This window comes from Mastigoproctus giganteus, chromosome 8 (assembly GCF_048544385.1).
Source record: "Mastigoproctus giganteus isolate SK-2022 chromosome 8, ASM4854438v1, whole genome shotgun sequence".
In the NCBI taxonomy this organism is placed as follows: Eukaryota; Metazoa; Arthropoda; class Arachnida; order Uropygi; family Thelyphonidae; genus Mastigoproctus; species Mastigoproctus giganteus.
Window position 1 is genome coordinate 142687570 of NC_143582.1, and position 22260 is coordinate 142709829.

Below are 22260 nucleotides of genomic sequence, written 5' to 3' on the forward strand. Positions count from 1 at the left end.
GATGGAAGCCTCCTCAACAATTCATGTTGAGGGAAGTGGACCATAATCTGCCACGCTGGCCCAGTGCGAGTTGGCAGATCGACCGTATTTAGCAGTCCGGGGCTCGAACCCCGGTCTACTCAAAGAGTGGTCTACTTTACTCCCTCTCCTGACCACTGGGCTACGGAGGCCTACGTCTCAACTACAAGTGAATTTCTCGAATTCGCTTTCCAAACCTTATTGGGGATGTGCAAGATCCTTTCAAAACAAACGTTTTGTGTGTGCGCAAACGAAAACAATTCTGCCATTCAGCATAGCGCATTGTTCTATCCGAGGATCCGCCATTTCCTTTGAACTACAGAAGTCCATAGATAATCGATTCTCCGTAGTGTCCATGAGGTCAGAACTGCATTTCGTCGTGAGTAATTTTCAACAACTTCCAAAGACAACCACGGGCGATTTCTTGTATCTGCAGACAAAATTTATCTTGAAAAACTCGTTTCACCTTCGCTACAAGGCCCCATGAAGTCGAAGAAGAAAATGTGGTGCCCTGTATTACAGTCTAATACAAATTTGTATACTTCTGTAACTTAGAAATAGATGCATGCATCGATCTTATGAAAAGAATACAAAGTCAGAGAAGGCACAGAAATAGTCTTCATTTTTAATACAGAACTTGTGTATACGCTGTCCAGTGGTGAGTCACTAAGGCATCCTGTTCTATTCTAGAGTACAAGAAAAGAAATATGAAAAAAAATTAGGAATTAGCTGAAATATTTTCTTATATTCTTCTATCGTATTAAGATGCGATTCCTTTTACTGAAGTGTGTGAATTATCGTTTAATGTAGGAAAAGCCGGTGGAAAGGGATGCGATTAGTCAATCATCCCCTCCCCATAAAACATTCATTATTAGTCACAGTTTACTTTTCCTATTTTTAACGTTAGTGGCGCTCCCCTCACCAACCAGCGATAACTGGCAGTATGTTATAAAGAAATAAAGCGTAGTCCTCAGCGACATTATAATAGATTCATTACTTGTCAGTTGATAGGAAGGTTTGTCGCAATGATTTTGAATTTAGGCTGGCTGAAATATTCGAATAACTCCTCCCTTGTCTTCAGATCTGTTAACTACTAGTAACAAAAGCACTATACTCTCACGGAGGGGAAAGCGACTTCAAAACCCACCGGACAGTGTGCGAATGCCTAAAGATCTACTCAGCTGATCTCGAATAGAGGGAGCTGAATTCATGAAAATAAATTTTAATATAATAAAATCAAAATATCTGATTCATATTTTTATTGGCTTTAGGCAACTCTAAAAATTATACATTTATATTTGTCGGCTGATCTGCAGAATATGGGTACAACCGAGTTGCGGGCGTGGCCGAATTAGGGACGGATTCAAGCAGATGACTGTTCTTTCACCTTGTGCGTGTTAGGAAGGATGGGCGACTTTATGTGTGGTCAAAATAAGTTTATTAATACCACCAATAGATTTAAAATACTCCGGGTAAATGGGGGACTCCACCTGTCGCAAAAATGTAAAATACTACTTCATAATAAACTACCCTCATCGTCTGCTGAACTTTCTCTAAAGACTAAATATGCATTCTTTTCAGCGAAGTTTTAACTGTTGGAACCAGAAAGAAGTCGGACAGAGCAAAACGTGAGGGGGGGGGGGATTTACGTTAAACATTCGTTCTCTAACAAAAAAACTGCCTCGCCAATGATGCAGTTTCTTTGAGAAAAACACATCCGTCCATTGGTCGGAAGTGTCCACACTATACTGTTTCATTAATAACCATAATCTTCCCACATATCGCGAAGTACCATAGAAGATCCAAAACATAGCTAAAAGTTTCATTAAATTCAAAATACCGGGTAAGGAAGGGGCTTTGCACCTTTTTAGTTTTATTCAAAGTTTGTTACCAAAACGTGGGTTAAATGTCTCCTCATTTAAAATATTTCGAAAACTCCCAGCCTTCGAAAGTATACAGGTATCCTTTCATGTAGAATTTCCTTTCCGTAAGTTTATTATTAAAATTACAATGAGATAATAATTTTGAACCAAATAATTACGGAGTGCATTTGTCTTTATTTTTGCCTCGTTTTGAAATCCAGGACTTAGTACTGAGAAAGATGAAGCACACAACACAACACAGGCGAATTTCTTCAGGAACAGTCCGCAGTGTTATCCAAATTTGAATAATATTATTCAAATTTGGCTCTAATTTCAAGAAAAACTGAAGTGTGTGCAGAAAAATTCCAAACTGCTCTTCAACAAGCAGACGAATTAAAGTTTGAAATTATTGGATCAGAGAGGTATACCCTTCTCAACAAGAAGTCGTTGCAAACTAATGGACGAGTTTTTCCCAATTTTAATTTGCAGAATCAAAGAGGTAAGTCGGAACACAGGTAATTGGACAGTATATTAGCAGCAAGTGTTTCTTTATTATGAGCTCCTCGTTTTCTAATTAACTTCAACGTGCCCACTCTTGCAGATTTTTCTAATATAATCTAATTAACCCAGCCTAACATAAAAAACGTTTTATATATCAATTATTAAACAAGTAAGACATGGTATTAATACATTGTTATAAGTAAACAAAATACACGCATAGTGAAGTTCCAGATGTTATATTGCATGTTTGTTACTACTGGAATTCTCACTTACACGTCAATATAAATGTACTTTATTATGACAATTACACGATACAAACTGAGACAATTCTACCGATAAATTCTCACACCAGATTTAATCTAAACAAGCTGCAATTAACTCTAAAAAAGCTAAAATTCGAGCTAATAAGCAGATTATCGCGAAAAATATGCATGTGAAACACTCGTATAATTTAAAGACATAAAAATATATTTATAAAAATAAATCTATAAAAATAAATTATATCTATAAAATATAAACGAATGAATCAATTTATTAAAAGTTTTCATCATAGGAAGGAAGTTGCTTAATAAATGTGGATAAAAGATGATGAAATTCTTCCGAACGATGGAGCATATAAAAAAAAAAAGCTTTCAGTTTATTCAAAGGATTGTCTAAATCCTTTTTGTCGGTTAAAAACAGGATATTCGAATCTAGTGTTCGTTACGCATTCACCCTGTCACATCATCAAGTTCTGTATAAGTAACGAAAAGAGTGTTCATAAAAATTATGCAATCACCGTTGAAAAAACTTGTGACAACTGAAAGTGTACTCCTGAGAATTTCGGCTTCGAGACTGTGATCCGAAAGGTGTAGGACACTGTCAAAAAGAAACGTTGTGTGAGTATCAGCTCTTACGGTCCTTAAATACCTGTTACTGAAGTATATCATTCGGTTATTCAGCATAGCAATTTGTTCTATTCGAGGATTCTCCAATTCTTCTGAAGAATAGAAATCAACCTCCATGTGCAACCGATTGCTACTAAGTGTGCAAGCAGGCAGTGATACAGTTTCTCGAGAGTTATTTTCAACCACTTCAGACGATGTCCACAGGCGATTTCTTGTATCTGCAGACAAGATTTTCATACGATTCATCTTAAAACTCGTTTGATCGTCACTACCAGTCGCCATGACGAAAAAAATTACTTTGGACTCTGTGTTACTGGTCTATTGGACTTAAGTAATTTAAAAATATACGTGTGCATTGACTATTTAAGAAGAATATACTTCTATTGGTCGGAGCATGCGCTAAGATATCATGTTAACTTGTCAAGAATTGAACGCTCCATTATATAAGCGCCACCCAGTGGCAGATCCTTATGGAATCGTACACTATTTTAGTATAGAAGGAGAGAATATTTGTAATAGTGGTACCGTAATATGTGAAATTATCTGATCCCGTGGAGGTCACGAAATTAGAGTGCCTTTAGCTGATTATCCGATTTGAATGTTCTGTTCGTTTGGCGTGATTTTGTTTATGGGATCAGACAGAGTGTCTTGTTTCATAAATGACGACTTTTTGGTTATTATATTTATGTTCTGTAGAACGCATTCTGTCTGCAAGTAATGATACTACGCTCCTCTTGTTAATTTTGCAGTTCACTGGCGCGAGGACTACCGATCCCAAATTGTGCCTATTACCATAGTGATGTGAATTTAATCTTTAACTTTATACATAGCGGTATTTCAGATATTTACAGAACTAAATCTGCTTTACGTAATTAAATGAATCAGTCAAGTGGTATCCCCTAAAAGATGATTCGGTTCACAGGTGTTGCGCAGAGCTAAAAGGTATCTAACATGACTCGAGTAGCTTGAATGTGAGGACACTCAAAGGGTAGGATGTGTTTCTCTGTGAGTGGGGTGCGACTGTGATGGAGTCATCGAGGGAACACATCATATTTTTTATATTAAAATGGGTAAGGTAGTTTGATTGATATGGGCTCTTACCAGATAATCGTTTCTTGCCTTTTCAACCGGAAACTGGACTACTCGATACGTAATGCCACTTGATTTTAAGGAACTTTTATTTTATTTTTTCGTTTGTCCTGTTCACATGCATCAGTTAGTGCAAAAATAAAGAGATTTTTCTCTTTATTTTGTTTCATTAATAATATCATACACAACTGCAAAGCCAATAACAGTGTACGGTAGAGAGTTCAAAATAATAGAACGTAAATAAATATAATAAATTATTAATTCGTTTCTGGAACTTAACTATTTCGGTAACAAGGCTGTTAATTATCTAGTTGTTTGTCAGACTGATAAGAAAAGCGTAATTCTTTAAGGTTTTTTTTTTTTTTTACATACTGCTGCCAGTGAATAAATGAGGTGCATTTTGTCTAGAGGATCAGGTGAGGTGTAGTTTCCTGTAAACATTAGTCCACTGACATCATAAGCAGTATTTTGCCAAGGGCAAGTCCAAGCACGCGACTCAGCAACCATCTTATTAGGTATCCACAAGTATTAGGTAAAGCAATTTTATACTCGAGCTCAACCACAACGGCTAGAGGAGACGCCACTAGGCTGAGTTCCTGACTCCATGCTTATTGGATACACAATATGGCTTTGTTAAGAGAAAATCACTTTTAACCAATTTAGTAGGCTATTTTAACTTTGTTACTCACAAGTAGGATTTAGTAAACAAGTTCGACATAGTTTATTTGGACTTTAGCAAATCATTTGAGAAGATTCTAAGATGGATTGATGGGTGACTGCAGGGCAAAAGGCAGAGGGTCGTGATTAATGGATATTCTTCAGCCTGGTGTAACGTCAGGAGTGGAGTCCTTCAAAGATCGGTACTTGGAATGCTGTTGTTTCTCATTTTCATAAATTATATCGACGAAGGGATTGAAGGCGTGATGTAAAAATTTGCAGATGACGTAAAGATTGTCAGAGTCGTTAATGATCATGTCGAGCAGTGCTCCTTCATAATGACGTCAACAGACTTCAAAGATGGTCAGAAATGTGCCAGCTAGGTTTTAATGCTTCTAAATGCACTTCAGTAATAGCAACCCCCCAAATAAATCATATAACAGATCCATTTCATCCTCCACTGTTGTGGAGGAGGAAAGGAACTGGGAGTTACATACGGGAAGATGTGAAGTTTTCTGAACAGGGTAAACAGGCAGTCAGGAAAGCCCATGGTGTTCTATCGATGATGTATCGAACGTTATCCTGTAGAAATAGGGAGGTCATAATCCCATTGTATAAGGCAATTGTAAAACCACATTTGGAATACTGTGTTCAAGTATGGAGACCTCATCTGAAAAAAGACATTGAGCTTCTTGAAAGGGTTCAAAGACTGGAAAGACTCCGATTATGTGGGCTACAGAGCTTGGTAACCAAGCATCTGAGAGGTGTCTTGATTGAGGTTTGAGGCTCTGAGAGGGATTAGTAAAATGGATGAAGGTGGAATTCTCAGTGTTATAAAGAATTCCAGAACTAGGGACCATAAATCCAAATTACAGGATTGAGGTCTACAGTGGCGAACAAAAATCTGCATCACTTGTGAAAAAAAATCTGCATCACTTGTGAAAAAAAATCTGCATCAATTGTGAATTTCGCAGTGCATGTGTTCTGCGCGCTGCATTGTGGGTTGCAGAAATGTTCGAAATGCATTTGTCAGATGGGATATATATCTCTGTGAATGAAATCCAATAAAAAGAATGCATCTGACATACCTAATTGCCATAAATATTTTCCCAAAGGGTAAAATGGGTAATTAATGGAAATATGAGAATTCATGCATATGGCAATCATGACAACCAAACATACATTTTATTGCATTTACGTGTACAAACTGAAATGACAAATTATCGTAATATATTATGTACTGTAAATCAACAAAATAAGTCCTCAATATTTTGTTTTTCCTCCTCGAGCTGCAATTACAGCCTTACAACGATCTGGTATAGAGTTAATCAATTTTTGGATACACGGTTGCCCAATTTCGTGGTACCACACCCTTACAATGCTCTCCTGCAGCTGAATCTTTCTTGTTGGCTTTTTGTGACCAATTTTAGACGACATGTACCAGCAATTTTCAATAGTGTTCAAATGTGGACTGTTGTCGGGCTAGTTCAACACTGTAATGCTAGAATTTCTGAGGTATGACTGCACCTTAAGGGAGAAAAATGAGAGAAAACATTGGTGTATGTTTTAAGCCTTGTGAGACAAGAAAATAAACTATCATTAAATCTAAATAGCATAAACCTAGCAATTTTGCTGTGTGGCAGGGTGCTGAGTCCTGTTGAAAAATGCAGTTTTGGACATCTGTGTGGTGATCCGTAATAACTGGTTTCAGGCATTCCTCCAAAATAGCAGTGTAGGTTTTTGCATTCACTATTCCGTTAATAAACTTAATTCGCCCACCCCTTTACTTGTTATGCATCCCCAGACCATCTGACCGGCGGGGAACTTTACAGTCGGTGTTATGCAGTCAGGATGGTATGACTCCGATTTTCGTCTTCTGATATATCGCTTCCCATCCGAGCCATTCAGGTTGAATTCTATGGGGATGCCTCTAATTATCATCTCCATCTTTCTATCACTATATTCCCCCAGTTCCTCTTCCCCATCTTCTCCCTGCTATACATCCACTCTCTTTTCAATATTTCCACGGGCTTCCTCAGATCATCAGTTCTAAGGACACCCAGCAGGAGCTAAAAGATGAATCTGGCCTGCTTCTGCGTAACTAGAGATGTGAGACAGGGAACAATCAAACTCTTGTTTGTTGTCCCCTGGTTGCTAAATCGCCTGACGCCTGCCACTCAACACAACAAAAAAAAACTTCACATATTCCAACACGACACACAAACAGCCGGCGATGGCGCTTACCTCACCACAAGAAGACAGCGGCGAATAGGGGGGAACCCTAGAATCCGAAAAAAAAAACCACTAATAAAAAGATTGCAGGTTGAATTTCGATTCATCATTGCAAAACAGTCAAGCTCTTTTACAAAGCTGCCTTCATCCCAATGGCAACATACGCATCAGGAGCATGGTATCCAAAAGTTATCCTGGCGACTAACCAGAGAATACTTGACTCCATCCATAGAGCTATGTTACTACCTAGTACCTAGGCCTGCAGAACAGTGAGTACCCATGCGCTTCAGGTACTGGCCGGAGCCCTTCCACTCGACCTCGAAGTGGTTAGATGTGGAATCCTTTATGAACTGTCCAAAGGGAAGACTTGTTCCTTCATGGGATTCGGTGCGGACCCTGTCACTGGTCGTCTGAACGAAAAGAAGAAACTTACCGCCCATCTCACACAAATCTGGCAATCCAGATAGGACAACTCCCCCCAAAGGGAAATTACAAAAATTCCTCCAAAATGTGGACAAGCTATACCCGAAAAGGCCGCCATGGTTCTCACCGGAACTACATACAATCTTCTTACTCACCGGGCATGTAGCTTTCCGAGCCAAACTCACTGCCCTCAGCATCATAGATGACCCTATCTGCTGCTGTGGAGACTTAGAGAGCTGGCACCACCTTATGCATGAATGCCGGCTCTATGACGACCACCTCTACTAGCTTATTACCAGCATCACATTTCTGCCTAGAGACTGAGAAAATCATCTCCTTGACAGCCAGCAAGCATACATAATCTTCTCCAAATTTGCAGAAAACCTCTACAAGAGAAGGCGCAACCTGATGACACAACAACTCAATCAACCATAACTGCCATAAGAAACAAAGAGAAACCGCCTGAAGACAGACCAAATCTTAACCAAGATGACGATTGAAGAACCTAGTCCCAGCAGTGGAACTACTACTGAGGCTTCGGCCTCCCGCCTATTGGCGATCTGAGCCTAGCACCCTAGCTGGCTCACTTTCCTTCCCATCCCCTGGCAGGAGGAGGGGACGACCCATCTCCCCCCCCGCGAACCCTTACTCTCCTGGTGGGGCTACCCACTGCTCAACCTGGGGAAGCCGTCCTCTTGTCTCCATACTTCTACCTATTACCCTCCCGCCCGACTCTTCTTTTGCGTCATGTTCATCTTGCCCACAGTCTAAAGTTAATTGAGTTCAAAATCTAATTAATATCTTAAAGCTCTCGGCCTAGTTCTTCTCAAGTGAAAATCACCCAATTTTTTATTTTATTTTTTTTATTTTTTATTTTTTTTTAGGTCCTAGCCACTGAAATCCCTGGGTTAAGTGGCAGGACCTGCCAGAGTGCTGATATAAATCTACTGGGCACACTGACCTGTCTCCACAGGGCGAGTGTGGGCAACAGGGGGTTCCACTAGGGCTAAATGGTTAGAGATACAACATACCATGACATTACACAACAGGACATTGCCCATATACTTTTCGTAAATCTCTGGCTTTCATAGGCTTCTGTGTTGCACCTACAATACATACAACGCGGAGATAGGGGGGAACCCCTTGTTCCGTTAGACAACAAATACTTTACACTTTACGCTCATCAGAAAAGATGACGGTGTCGCATTGCTCTTTTGTCCATGAAACATGAGTTTTAGCCCAAGCAAGTCGCTTCTTCCTCATTTGTCAACAAAGGATTCTTCTTGGGACGATAGGCATGCAGAATTTCCGAAAGCCGTCTTTGGATAGTTCGTGCATTTGTTTCAACACCAGAGGCCATCTCAAAGTCCAGTTTTAGATCAGGAGCACTAGCATGGAGATTACGAAGACATAGCCGTTTCAAATATCGATCTTGGGAAGGTGTAGTCATTCTCTTAAAGCCTGATCCAGGTCTTTTCTTCACATCACCGGTTTCACTTTTTAATTGCCGCACCCGGGATACTGTTGACTGGTGGCAGGCTATTTTATCAGCGATGGCACGCGTAGAAAACCCTTACTGGGACAGAGCAACAGGTACACTTTGTTTTCTTGGTGTCAACTGAACATATGGGGCCATGCTTACACCTTCGCAAAACAGGACACTAATGAGCGTGTATACCCTTTCAACGCCGTATTTATAGAAACTGCTGATGCAATACCCTGCAATTACCGCCTGATGCAATAGAAGCGTAATCTGACGCAATACCTTTGCTTTGCGACAAACAAAATGACTGAATTAAAACAATATCATATACATTTCACTACAAATGTTACTTTTTTAAGGTGATGCAGTTTTTGTATCCGCCACCGTAAATTAGATTGTAGGAAGTTTTCTTTGATTGCCGGAACAAGTTGCCCTCGCAAGTAGTTCAGGCCGACAGTTTGAATTATTTCAGAGGTCAACTAGATAGTTACTTGTGTGAGGAGGGTGCATATAATTTGTATTTTCTTTTTTACTTGGTGGTTTTTTTTTTCCAGTGCAGCAAAAGCCTATGGCTTCCTTGCAGTATATTACTATTACTATTGTAGATGGGCTGTAATCCATACACGACCCTGGCTTCTACTGACATTTTTCCGAGATGCACAAGCAGTTGTGTATTCTTTGTATAATAAAACGTATTTAGATAACTCTATAAAAAAATTGAAGCTCGACAAACCAGAACTAGAGTCAGTTGAACTGCAACGTTAAGAGCATTTTCCAACTGAATGCTGCTAGAGCAGTGGTTCCCAAGTGGTTGTTCGCGAACCTCCAGGGGTTCACGGAAGTGTTCCAGGGAGTTCGCACTAAAAATTCTGTAATGGCATCTGCTTAGATTTACATACGTATATTTTTGTAAACTACAAAATAGTTTAATATTAATTTATGCGATTCGGTTCGATTCAATATTTATATTTAGTTGTGGTTTGGGTTAGGCGCCCTTACATGGCGAGCATGCGCGACAGGTGTCCATGTAAGTTAATGAGAGTGCGCACATTAATGCTTTTTGTGTTAATAAATTAAGCTTGCTGATTCCCATGGGAAATACAGATATCACTCAAATGGGTACGCATTGCTCTCATCTCTGGCATTTAGGCAATTGTTGTAACTGCTGTTGCTGTACAGAGCAAGAATTCTTGGTGACGAAAGAAAACTCGGAATACAGAAGTTTTAATTATGGATACTGAAATTTTAATTTCAAACATTTATGGATTTATGTAAAACGCGCAATATGGGGCAAAAGTATCAAACTGCATTCAAACAGGAATACCATGGAGAAATGCTGGCAATTAAAAAAAATATTACATAATACCATCTATTTTATTTATTTATTATTTATTTTTTTTTTTTTTTTGAATATAACGTGGATATAGAATCTTTAATTTCAAAGGTTTCTATTAGACAACCAGTGGGGACGGGATTGGGTGAGACGTACCAATATGTATCGCATATTGGTACGTTCAGTACCAATTCACATTGAAAGACACAAAGTCTTACAAGTTAAGTTTAAATATAATTTAAGAAAGAACGCTAGATAGTGATATTGTAAACCACAAAAGAAAACACTTAAAGTCACTAATATTGTTTAAGATAATGGGTCTCGCGCTAATGGAATTAATTTAAGAGAAGGTTAAATTTAATGTACAAGCAATATACCTTGAAGAAAAACATTAGAAACAGATATACGATCAGTACCCACACCGGAAACAGCAAGCGAAGATAGCAAGACGGAACAGTGGGGGGTCAACTGATAGTATGGCAAGGGACCGTTTGGTCCAGAGATGACAATAGGGGTACCAGCGGGGGCGCTCTTGTTTACTACAAACAGAGCAGGTGTGGTCATTTTATAATCATGCGAGACGAATCAAGAAAATGGACGCAGGTGTTTTCCGGATGGAGTCTGAGCTCCGAAATTCTGGTCTTTTCCAGAATATTCGAGAATTCTATAGAAACGGAAGTTCTCTCTACACCGGAAGGGGACGATGATGGTCAGATAGAAGTGATTGGTTGAGGAAAGGAGGGGCGTTACTAAATTTTGGGAAATAAAAGGAGAAGAGCGCGCGCAAACGAGAGGGGGTGATAACGTTTTTCGGAGATGAAAAAGTTTTTCGGTGTGTGATAAAGTTTTTTTTGATGTGTGATAAAGTTTTTAAAGGAGGTGGTAAGATGTTTTAGATATGTGATGAAGTTTTTCGGAGATGATTTTTCGAGATGTGATAAAGTTTTTTTGGAGATAATAAAGTTTTTCGGAAGATGATAAAGTTTTCTTCGAGAGTGATTTTTTGGAAAGATAGGCCCAGGAAACAGTCCCCGGAAGCGATCCACCAGTAGAACCAGTTATGGTGAGTTCACTAAATTCTGATAGTTTTAATGAAGTATAGATGAGTTACAGAAAGGGGAACTTTCTCGAGATGAAACATAGAAGTCCGAAAGCGTCCACCGAGAGATATATTTGAAAGGAGGACAGCGAGAAGAACACCGTACCGTCCTGTGGAAATAAAGCGATGGGAAGCGACCCCTACTGAATGATCCGGCACAGCAAAGAAGGATACGAGACCAGGATGATCGGCAAAGCGAAAAGTGTCCCTGGCAGAGTTGAGCATTCCAGATGAACGTTCCCAAACCAATGGAGGACCCGATGCAGAGCAGAAGGTCACTGGCCACACGTTGTATTAGCGGTAAGATCCAAATCCCCAGAAGTAAGTGGTTAAACAACGAATTTACCTCTATGTAATTGCAAAGGACTGCAGGGAAGATAGATAAATATTAAGTGAGATTTAAGGAAGCATACAGTTAAGAGTTAAGTTAAGGTATAGATAAGTAAGGAAATATCATAGAAATAGTTTAATGAAGGATGGTTTACAGTTATGATTTATTTACTGATTAATTAATGGAGGAAAGGTAATAATTTTGGACGGGTTAGCCTATAGAGCAGGTACAGTTGTATGTTACTTATATAATGTCACTGATGTAGAGAAATTAGTCGCTAAATGCTGGAGTTTACTTGAGGGAATGAAGAAATAAATAATCCCATGTATATTTCATTTACATGTAACTTTAAAGTGCTGGGGAGAGAGTAGAATAGAATAGTTTGTAAAGTGGACATCAAATTCCAGAAGAAGAATTGTATCAACCATGAAGAAGAATGTAGGATTGTGCTAGATAGGTATGAAAAAGAAAGATATAAATAGATAAATAATAAATGTCAATTGTAATTAAGAAAGGGTTAAATTAAACTGATTGTACGAGATGTTAGTGGGCCTATAGTAAGAAGAAGATGATGGATGGGAGAGCCTAATGACCAGGAACGTGATCCAGGCCCTGTACCTATATATGAAGTGTTTAATGTGTAATGATGTGTCTTATCTTTTATTTGTAAGTATGTATAATAAACTGATTGTATTTTATTTAATGCAAATAGTGTTTGGTCATTTCTGAACACACGGCAAAACCCAAAGGAGGAGTGCACTAATATAGAAACTCCCTCAGAACCGGAATTCTTCTGTGAAATAACCAGTCAGATGCAAAGTGGGGAATATGAATAACAAATAATAATAAATAAACAAATAAAAAAATATATATATAAGATTAAAACCCCACCCCCACAATTGGCGACCCAGCCAGGGATAAATAGAGATAGATTGTTTCAGCATAAAAACACCACCCCCACAACATGTTCAGTCACATGTCAGGCAAACTCCAGGTAACATTGCTAGTCGCTGCGTCATATCATAGAGTATTTTTAAACTTAAAAAACCATTATGGACCATCTAATTCATCCCTCAAATTCGTCCCTAGATGATCTTCAAAAAACCCGTATGAAAAAGAACAGTAAAAAGAGGAAATATAGTGAGGATTATATTAAATTTAGTTTTTCATTTCTTGGAGATGTCCAAGGACTGTCCAAGCCCGCAATGTATCATTTGCGGATAAGTGCTCGCCAATAGTAGTTCGAAACCTTCCCTCTTGTCTCATCATATAGAAACAAAACGTAAAAATTATGAGGAAAAGCCAGTTGATTTTTTAAGCGGAAATTTCAAGAAATCAAAACATCTAATATTGATTTGCATGTATCACTCGGAAATCAAAACAGTGAAAAGGCACTTGAGGCATCGTACTTAGTAAGCTATGAAATAGCAAAAGCTGGGCAAGCCCATACTATTGCGGAAAATTTGATTTTCCCATGTGCAAAAGTTATTGTGAGGTGTATGTTTGGTGACAATTTGGCGAATAAATTGGATATGGTACCCTGTTCCAATAATAGTGTCTCGCAGAATACATGATATGTCTGAAGATGTTGAATCCATTATAACAGAAAGGGTAAAATAAAAGTACATTTTATGCTTTGCAATTAGATGAGATCACCGATGTTTCCAATCTAGCCATTTTAATTGTATTTGCAAGCTACTTGAATGAAGGTACAGTGGAAGAAAATATAAAAATTAAATAAATTTTCTGTTTATACTCCGGGACGACCAAACGGTCAGAGGAGTTTACAAGGTACACAGAATACAAAAAACAGCACAGTATTCAACAGTCACGGGCTTGAACCCCGGTCAATCAAGGCACGTGTACTTATGCACCCGCGCGCCTGACCACTAGGCTACGGCGGCCTTCTGTATGTTGTTTTTTCATCCTTTAACAGAGCGTACAACAGGTGAGGACATTTTTAATTTAATTAACTCATATTTTGAAGAAAAACAAATTGATTGGTCTTTGTACAGATGGAGCAAATTCAGTGACAAGAAAATTTGTGGGCCTTATTACTCGCATCAAAAATATATGTGCTGATATCTCGTGGACACATTGCAGCATTCATAGTCAAGCTCTAGCGTCGAGACGAATGTCTCAACAACTTAAAAATGTACTTGATGATTCTGTCAAAATAGTTAACTTTATAACATCGAGACCAACAAATTCCAGACTATTCACTTCTTTATGTAAAGAAATGGGCAGTGAGCATGTAACCCTTTTGACACACACGGATGGCTGGCAAAGTAATTACACGTTTATTTGAACTAAGGCAAGAATTAATTCTTTTCTTCGTGGATCATCCTTTTCATCTCAGTGGGTGTAGAACAGATCAAATATGGCTTCAAAATTTAGCTTATTTGTCGGATATTTTTTCGAAGGTAAACTTCAAGATTCGAGAATTTCACTGATCAAGACCGAGTGGAAAGCGTGATAAAAAATTAAAATTTTGGGGAGACTTTATTGATAACGGTACCGAGTGCTTTAACACTACACAATTTTTTAACTGAAAATGAACGGACTTTGGATAAAGTTGTTAAGAAAAATATTAAAGAGCATCTCAACTTCCTATAGTCACTTTTAGAGAGTATTTTCCACAAATATCAAAAAATCTGAACTGGATTCGTGATCCATTTGACCAGTCTTTTGTGGCATTGGCTGATCTAAAAGTGACAGAAAAAAAAAAACCTTTTTGATATATCAACAGCATTTGAACTTCAAAACTTATTCAAGACTAAAAATTTTATGACCTTTTGACTTGGATTAAAAACAGAATATCCATCACTTAGCAAAAAAAGCTGTGAAAATCATGCTGCCATTTTCAACTACGTATATGTGTGAGAGAGCTTTTGTAATTTATACCTCATTGAAGTCTCAATACCGAAACAAACTTGATGCAGAACCAGATTTGAGGCTCTGTCTTCCGTCGAACCAAATATTGCTACTCTTTGTTCGACAAAACACAAACCCAACAATCATATTAAATTTATGATTTATTTTGATTTACAACTACATATTAATATTATGTTTAAGGATTTTATTACATACATTCCTTAAGACTTTGTGATGATTGGACAATATTAGTATTAAATAACTGTATTTCATTTGAAACCTTGTTATTTTTTTAAATGAGATGAAATGCTTGTTCATTTGTAAAAATGTATAAAATTTTGTGTGTTAATAATAGATGTTTTGTTGATCTTTATTGGTGTCCTCGTAATTATTCATAAGCTACTGATATACACATTTTCTCAGAAAAAGAAAAGTAGTAAATGACATTTATTACTCATATCTTGGACCTTCTGATCGTACAAAGCAGGGAGGTAGCTTGTGGTAAAAGGGTTATAAAAATTATAACTAATAATAAACAAAGATAGAATAAAGTAAAATAAAATTAAAAAATAAATTAAAGCATTGCCAAAGAAAGAAACCACATCTATAATTAGTTTACTGTCTTAACAGTATATGGTGTTAAATATGTTTTGCACACTAAATTTTCTTTTCATTCTCAAAGACCATTTTGTACAGGTACTTCGTAATAATTTTATATTTATACGTAATATCGCTTATAAACACGTAATACTAAAAATATTTTATAATAAAAATTCAGTGCTGTACTATTATACGATTTCATAAAATATAGGCTTGGGGGTTCGCGATAAAATTATTATGCTGAAAGGGGGTTCGCGAGTCAAAAAAGGTTGGGAAACCCTGCTTTAAGTGATTTGAAAATTGCCCCTTACATGCTGTTATGCCATCCATTACATCCTGTTGCAATTTCATTTACCGAACATAGCACCTGGTGTTGAGAACTATGACCCAATCACATAACACTTCCAACTGTAGAGTTCTTATCTTTAGAAATATTACTACAGAATCTGAGTGCAATTTCGCGAGTTCTAGTCAAGACAATCTTCTCAGAATCCTTGTACCTCTACTACATGCATAAAGAGGAATTAGTTTCAATGCTTCTTTACTACTTTGGTCGCCCCAGAAATATCTTAAAGAATGTTGCCGACAACTTGTTACTGAGGACAGCTATTCTGTCACTGAATAAATAAGTTAACTCTTTTGGTATTTCCAACTAATTAACTTGCAATAGTTTTACCTAAATATCTCACTGTTACCAAAATGAAAACAAGAAAAGAGAAACCTCCCCAAATACTATCTTTTTAAAGTTGAGCATCATTTGTTTATTAAGGTTGCGTGAATGTTCTTCAGCGCTCCTTCGTGTAATTTGCGTTTATTATCTTACATTTTTAAAAAAAAAAAAAGTGGCAGAAATAGCTCTCCTTCACGTCCAAAAAAATTGATTAGATTATTGCATTCAGAATTCGTTCTGTCTTAAAACTGGAAAAAAGGAATTAATTACTGAGTTCAACGGAAGATATTCTCGAACTTTTTCTTACATTTTTAGGGGTATTTAAACCTCATTTTGTGTGAAAGATTTCATTTATTATTACTGGGGTGATGGGGTTCCTGCTCGTTTCGCTCTCCGACTCCCGGCTCTCCAAAAAATTAATGCAAATAAACATTGCGAAATCTAGAATACTGATTTACAGAGACTTCTGTTTTCAGTTGGCAGCAATTGAATAATTAATCATGTTGGAAAGTAATATGGGCTATTAATTTATTCCTTGCCTTGCTGACACATTATTGAAAACTTCTTTGCACACAATACTGCAAATCGTATTGGTCTTCGCGAGATCTTCAGCACCTGTAATTTGAATTTCGATACTGGCCGTTTCGAATCCAAGACTCTCGTAAAACAAGTCAGGTTCAAGGAGCGACTTATTCTAATCTACGCGAAAACCAAAGTGATTGAATGTCTGCACTTACATTTGATAATTATACTAGCCAGTATGATGTTTACCTCCACTAATATGTCGGTGGTTTCCAGTCAATTTTGATGCGTATATTTCGAATATAATTCTCCAATCTCACCACACGTCACAATTTCTACTTATAGAGGTTTTTGTGTTTACCCGCAATACATATATCCCCCTAAAATGGGAAGTTGATATGACACCCATAGTTAACGACAAAAACTTAGAAGAATAAAAGCTACAGTATTACTAAACGTGCGTATTCTTAGTACTCTCATTGAAAGATTGGTGATCGGGATAAAAATTTGGGCTCCACACACATGTGCTGCGTTACGTGCACCAGAAATCTGAAGACGTGGCTAACTGGCAAAATTAAAACCATGCCTTTTGATGTTCCTTTGATGCGGCGAGAACAACGCAACTACTTTGACAATTGTGGCTATTTCTGCAAGACAAAAAATCAGATGTCCACAAAAAGCAAACACAGCTTCAAATATCCTAACATATCATCTGCAATAAGGCCGGTTTCACATAACAAAGATCTGCTGATGACTGTCCCCTAAAATTACGGGATGAAAGAAACAGTGATGATGATACAAGGATTCTTGTTTCATTATAATTTTCTGGTTGGACTACCAACCGGAAAATTATAATGTGCTGCACTTGATTAAGAAAAAAATAGTTTACTCAGTTTTTGACAGTGTCAAGGCCAAGATGTCAAAGTGTGTTTATTTTAATTTCCGTCTCCAGGGTTTCTCCTACATGCCGCTGTAGCATCTGAAAAGGAGTAAGGCCAAGGTTGGAAAGTTAAATATGTATGTGTGTCTATGTTCGGTGCTGAGTGCCGGCGACTTCGTAGCCAGGGGGCAGGGAACACACCACATGCACTGCGACATTGAATGTAGTTCATACTAAGAAAAACATCCCCGTGCAATGAAACCTCCTCCTCCAGCCTTACAGTTGAGACAACCCACTCAGGTAGTAAGCGTGCCATCCTCCATGACGAAGTATGTGCCTTTATTTGTAGCTTGCCCCGACAGCCACGAGACCACTTTGAGGATTATTTGGTCCCTCGATGGATGATGACTTACTGTGCTGGGATATGCACAGTATGTTAAAAAGGAACGAAATACTATGATCTTCGTAGTATTATTTTAGAATTATAATACTTAACATATTTTGATGCTTTTTATACTTTAATGGATGATATTTTGAAGCTATTTTGATTGCAATCGATTAATTTTAAAATTGTTGTTTTTTTTTTTTTTTCAGTAGGCGAAAAGTTTGCTAAAAGCGAAGAAACACCTACAATGTTTGAGACGCCAATGAACAGATCTTACTTCTGCCAGAGCCCAGAGGTTATTCCGCTCTATGATTTGAAGAACAAGGTAGTGGCTACTGTAAAACTCGGTGATGTTAAGTTACAACCGTTTAATGTGGAGAAAGGTCACTTTTCTCCAGGTAAATAAATGAGCATTGGCTTACATTTTATACAAGCTATTAATAGATTTGAGTGATTGAACTTAATTGTCTTGCAAATGCTGTTCATATTGGAGCTGTTTTCCTAGATATGAATTAATTTCAAAGGCAGCTTGAATATGTCAATTCCAGCTGTATTGCTTACGTTATGCTATTGCTAGGAAGGAACGTGTGTGGGCCCCCCTTGAGCCCTCACACCTGTTCAATCCCACTGCACGCCAGCAGCTAACTCCTCGGTCGCTTGGTGAGCTAAGGTCTGTGTTGGTGGAAGAATGGGATTTGTTGCCACAGAGCATGCTGTCAGGCCTGTTTATCCTTTGGAGGGGGATCATATGCCGCATTGATGTCATGCGACCAAATTTTCAAGCATTTGTATCGACTTCTGTAATGTAACCTTTTTGGTAATTTTTATCCAACCCCTATAAATGTCCCTCATATCTGCCCGAAGTTTCTCCTGTCTCCTCATTCAATCCTTATTCTGTGCTACATCCCCTTACCATATTTTGTCCCCCTTCAGCTCAAGCTGCACGAGTTACACCAAGTTTTCTACGTGTTCTGTTAATTTTGTCGAGCAATGTAGTCGATAGGAAATATATGTAGGAAATATATGTAGCATACTGGGATTTAGGTCAGCACAATCTGGGGCATTCTAGCTGAAACTGTTGCATAGGATGATCCTTTGCGGTGTCTGGGTGATCACGACAGTAGAATTAAGGATATCTGTATATTTAGCACTAAGTTTAAATCCTGAGCCTTGTAGAGATGAGCTTGGGATTGGATGGGATGGGAGGTGCTATCACTGATTAATGAGGAATAGGGTGTGAGGAAGATGGAGATAAGGATAACTCTAAGGTCGTTGGCTCGAACGACTTGTCCACAGAAGTTGGGAAATCCGTCGTTCCGGTTGAATGGGTTGTTGCTTTCATCACTAGTAACTGCTCAGACGTCTCTTATTCCCGCAAAAGTGGGATGTTCTTTCTGATTGTATGTTCCACCGATGTACGAGCACGTTACCATCGTACATCAGTTCCTTTCTTCTGTGTACGTCAATGATATGCTCTTTTAAGATTTTGTTCATGCCAGTTGCAAAAAGTTGTTTGAGACAAGTATATAGCACTCAGTGACGTCATTCCAGCCGGGATTTGGGGGAGGGGTGGAGTTAGAAAGTGACTAGATTGTTTTGCAGTCAGGACAAATTGAAACACTATTACTCTTTTCATAGTTTCGATATATCTGGATGAGATCTTTAGTTTAGAAGGTTGGTGAACACCTTAATTTCGGCTCTTTTAACATATTATAACCAAATTCCTCTTTAGATATTATATCGGATGATAATTTCTGGGGGTTTAATAATTCCGTTTCAACTTTACTAACCCTAGATATCACTTGTTCGGTACTATTTGCAAGTGCATTCATTGCAGCAGATATTTAATGTCTCTTTCCGTTCTCTTTTTCTCTAGAACTTCCAAGTTATGCAATTACTTTATCTCTCAATTATTCATAACGTAGTTTTGCGTTATGAGTAACTGAGAATCTTTTAACTGATTGATTAAGCTTGGTAACAAGTTGTGTGACTGTGTTTAGAATTAGATTCCCTAAAAGCACTCAGCTGTGCAAAAGCAAGGGTGCCATCTGATTCAAATGTATCTCTGGATAAGTGGGCAACCCATGATCGACCTTATCGTTGTGATTATTGACCAGTTCGCAAGCTTGACATTTCCAAGCTTGTTTAATCTTTTTTTTTGGCAAGCTTTTCAAATGACAATATGGGCTACAAGGGCCACAGAGATGTACCAGTTTACAGGAAATACAAGCAAGAATATAATCTGCTTGATATATATATAACGCGTCGGCCCAGCCTCGGCCTTAATTATCTGTATCCACATCGGTAGACACCGAACCAATTTTTGATAAGAAGCGGGCGGAATTTTGGTCCGTTCAGCCTTCATAGCGATCATTTCAACTACTGATTGTGTTGCTGTTGTTGTTGGCCTGGCCCGAGCTGATATTCCAGTTTGTTCCAGTATAGTGGGATGAACTGAAACATCGGCGTTGTGGGAAAGGTGAATTGGGACATCGAAAGAGAGTTAAATAGGATTAAGGTTGGCGCATTGGATAGTCCCATGAAGCTTGTGCACTGTCATGCTGAAACAGAAAAAGGTCGTCCTTATATTTCTGGGGCAGTGTAGGAAGAGCGGGACTGTCCAGAATATCAGTGTATCTCATGATATTCATTTTTCCAGGAACAAAGACTAATGATCTAAGATCACACACCGGAAATAACCCCAAAGGGTGACAGCACCTCCACTAAACTTCATGGTTGGGACGAAACACTCTGGTAAAAAATGTTCTCCAGGCATCTTCCAGTCCAAACTTGACCATCACGTCAAAAAACCTGAAAGCGTCACTCGATAATAGAACTTTCCAACGTTTCAGGAAGCAATTACGATGGATTGTGCACCAGACAGGTCGACGCTGTGCATTGCGTGCTGTGATATTTGGTTTGTATGCTGCAGCCCTTCCATAAATTTCGGTGCTGTACAGCTCCTTAGGTATCATCCTTATGACCTAGGATATGCAGTTGTTCTAATCGCATGAAAAAATTGATTGCTTCTGTGGCATCCTATGATGACTCCCCTCTGAACGTAACTAATCTGAGCGCCTTGCCCATCTATGCTGCATTTCGATGATCTGCTTAGTCTGATCTGATCACTATATAAAAGATCTGCAGTTTCTTTTATACCAATTCTGAAAATGTGGATGGGGGTATAGTTAATTTTTCCCCAAATTCCCAAATGGCCCAATACTCTTGGCAATGTAGTGTATAATGTTAAAACTACATATCATAAATACAAATAACCAACAGGGAAATTAAAATTACGATACACACGTACAAATATTGAATTAAACATGATTTATAACAAGATGTAAATATAGAAATATTAAGACCTGCTTCAGACGTCTCTGGTAACAGTTCATTGGCGATATTTGATTGCTGTTAAAATATGAAATGTCTCACATTATTTCCGTATATTTAAGCATCGAGAGGTTTAGTCATTCTTGCTTTCCAATATTTCCTACATGATTTCAGCTGGACTGCGGACAAACTAAAGTTTGACGTTTCTGTGTCACGTGAAAGCTCTGAGATCAATTAAAGGTATTGATTTTTCTTTTGGAAACTAGGCCATAAATGAATAATTTAAACGTTCAACTCTTATCCAAATGTGAACGTAAAGAATTCTTTGGGTAGCAGCTATGTTTGATTGAAATACTGTTTAAAATGTGTTTTGCCGAAATACAAGTTATCTTATTTTTTTAAAAAAGAAAAGCATAAAAATTCAGTAATTTATTACAAAATGGACAATCATATTTCGGAAGAGAATATAGCTTTATAAGAAATATGTAGAATTTTATTTTTATGAATATTTAAAATATTTGGGAATATACGTCAGGAATATACCTCAGAAGTAAAATCAAATAGTAAATGCACTGTGGGTATTATAGTCCTTTACAATTTTAATAACTGGAAAATTATAGGCCGTATAAAAAAAAATTTTTTTGCATTTCAATCAGTATATGTAGAAGTTCTTTTAAACAGTAAAAAATTAGTCCAAATTTAACCAATTTGACGCCCCTGGTAGTTACATTTTTAACTAATTTTATTTATTGTTTTAAAAAAGCTCGATGTATACCGATTACAATGTATAAAACCATTTTTCGATAGGATCTATATTTTCGAATTATTAATTTTTAAAAGTGAGAATGGATTTTACAACCACCCTCAGGTATCAGCTGCAGCTATTGGCAGGGATCAAATGTTAAAAAGAAAAGGATAAGTTTAAAGAAGGTACTCAACCACATTTTATGAAATACCGGATACACTTTCAGCATCAAAATTCAGGGTGCAGTTTTATTTTGTTTTCTCTAGAAAAGCATAAAAAAATTATAATTATTTTTTTTTATTATTTAACAGTCTAAAAAACATTTATGTCCATAGA

General features: G+C 37.7%; 1 protein-coding gene across 1 annotated transcript in view; it reads left to right on the top strand.

Annotated features, from left to right (window-relative positions):
- LOC150081869 (lysosome-associated membrane glycoprotein 5-like) overlaps nt 1-22260 on the top strand; it is a 98922-nt gene that overhangs the window by 67356 nt on the left and 9306 nt on the right. Inside the window, exon 7 of the mRNA XM_090379775.1 lies at nt 18056-18244. Within this exon, the coding sequence (XP_090235901.1) occupies nt 18056-18244 (189 nt within the window). The remainder of the gene's footprint in view (nt 1-18055; nt 18245-22260) is intronic.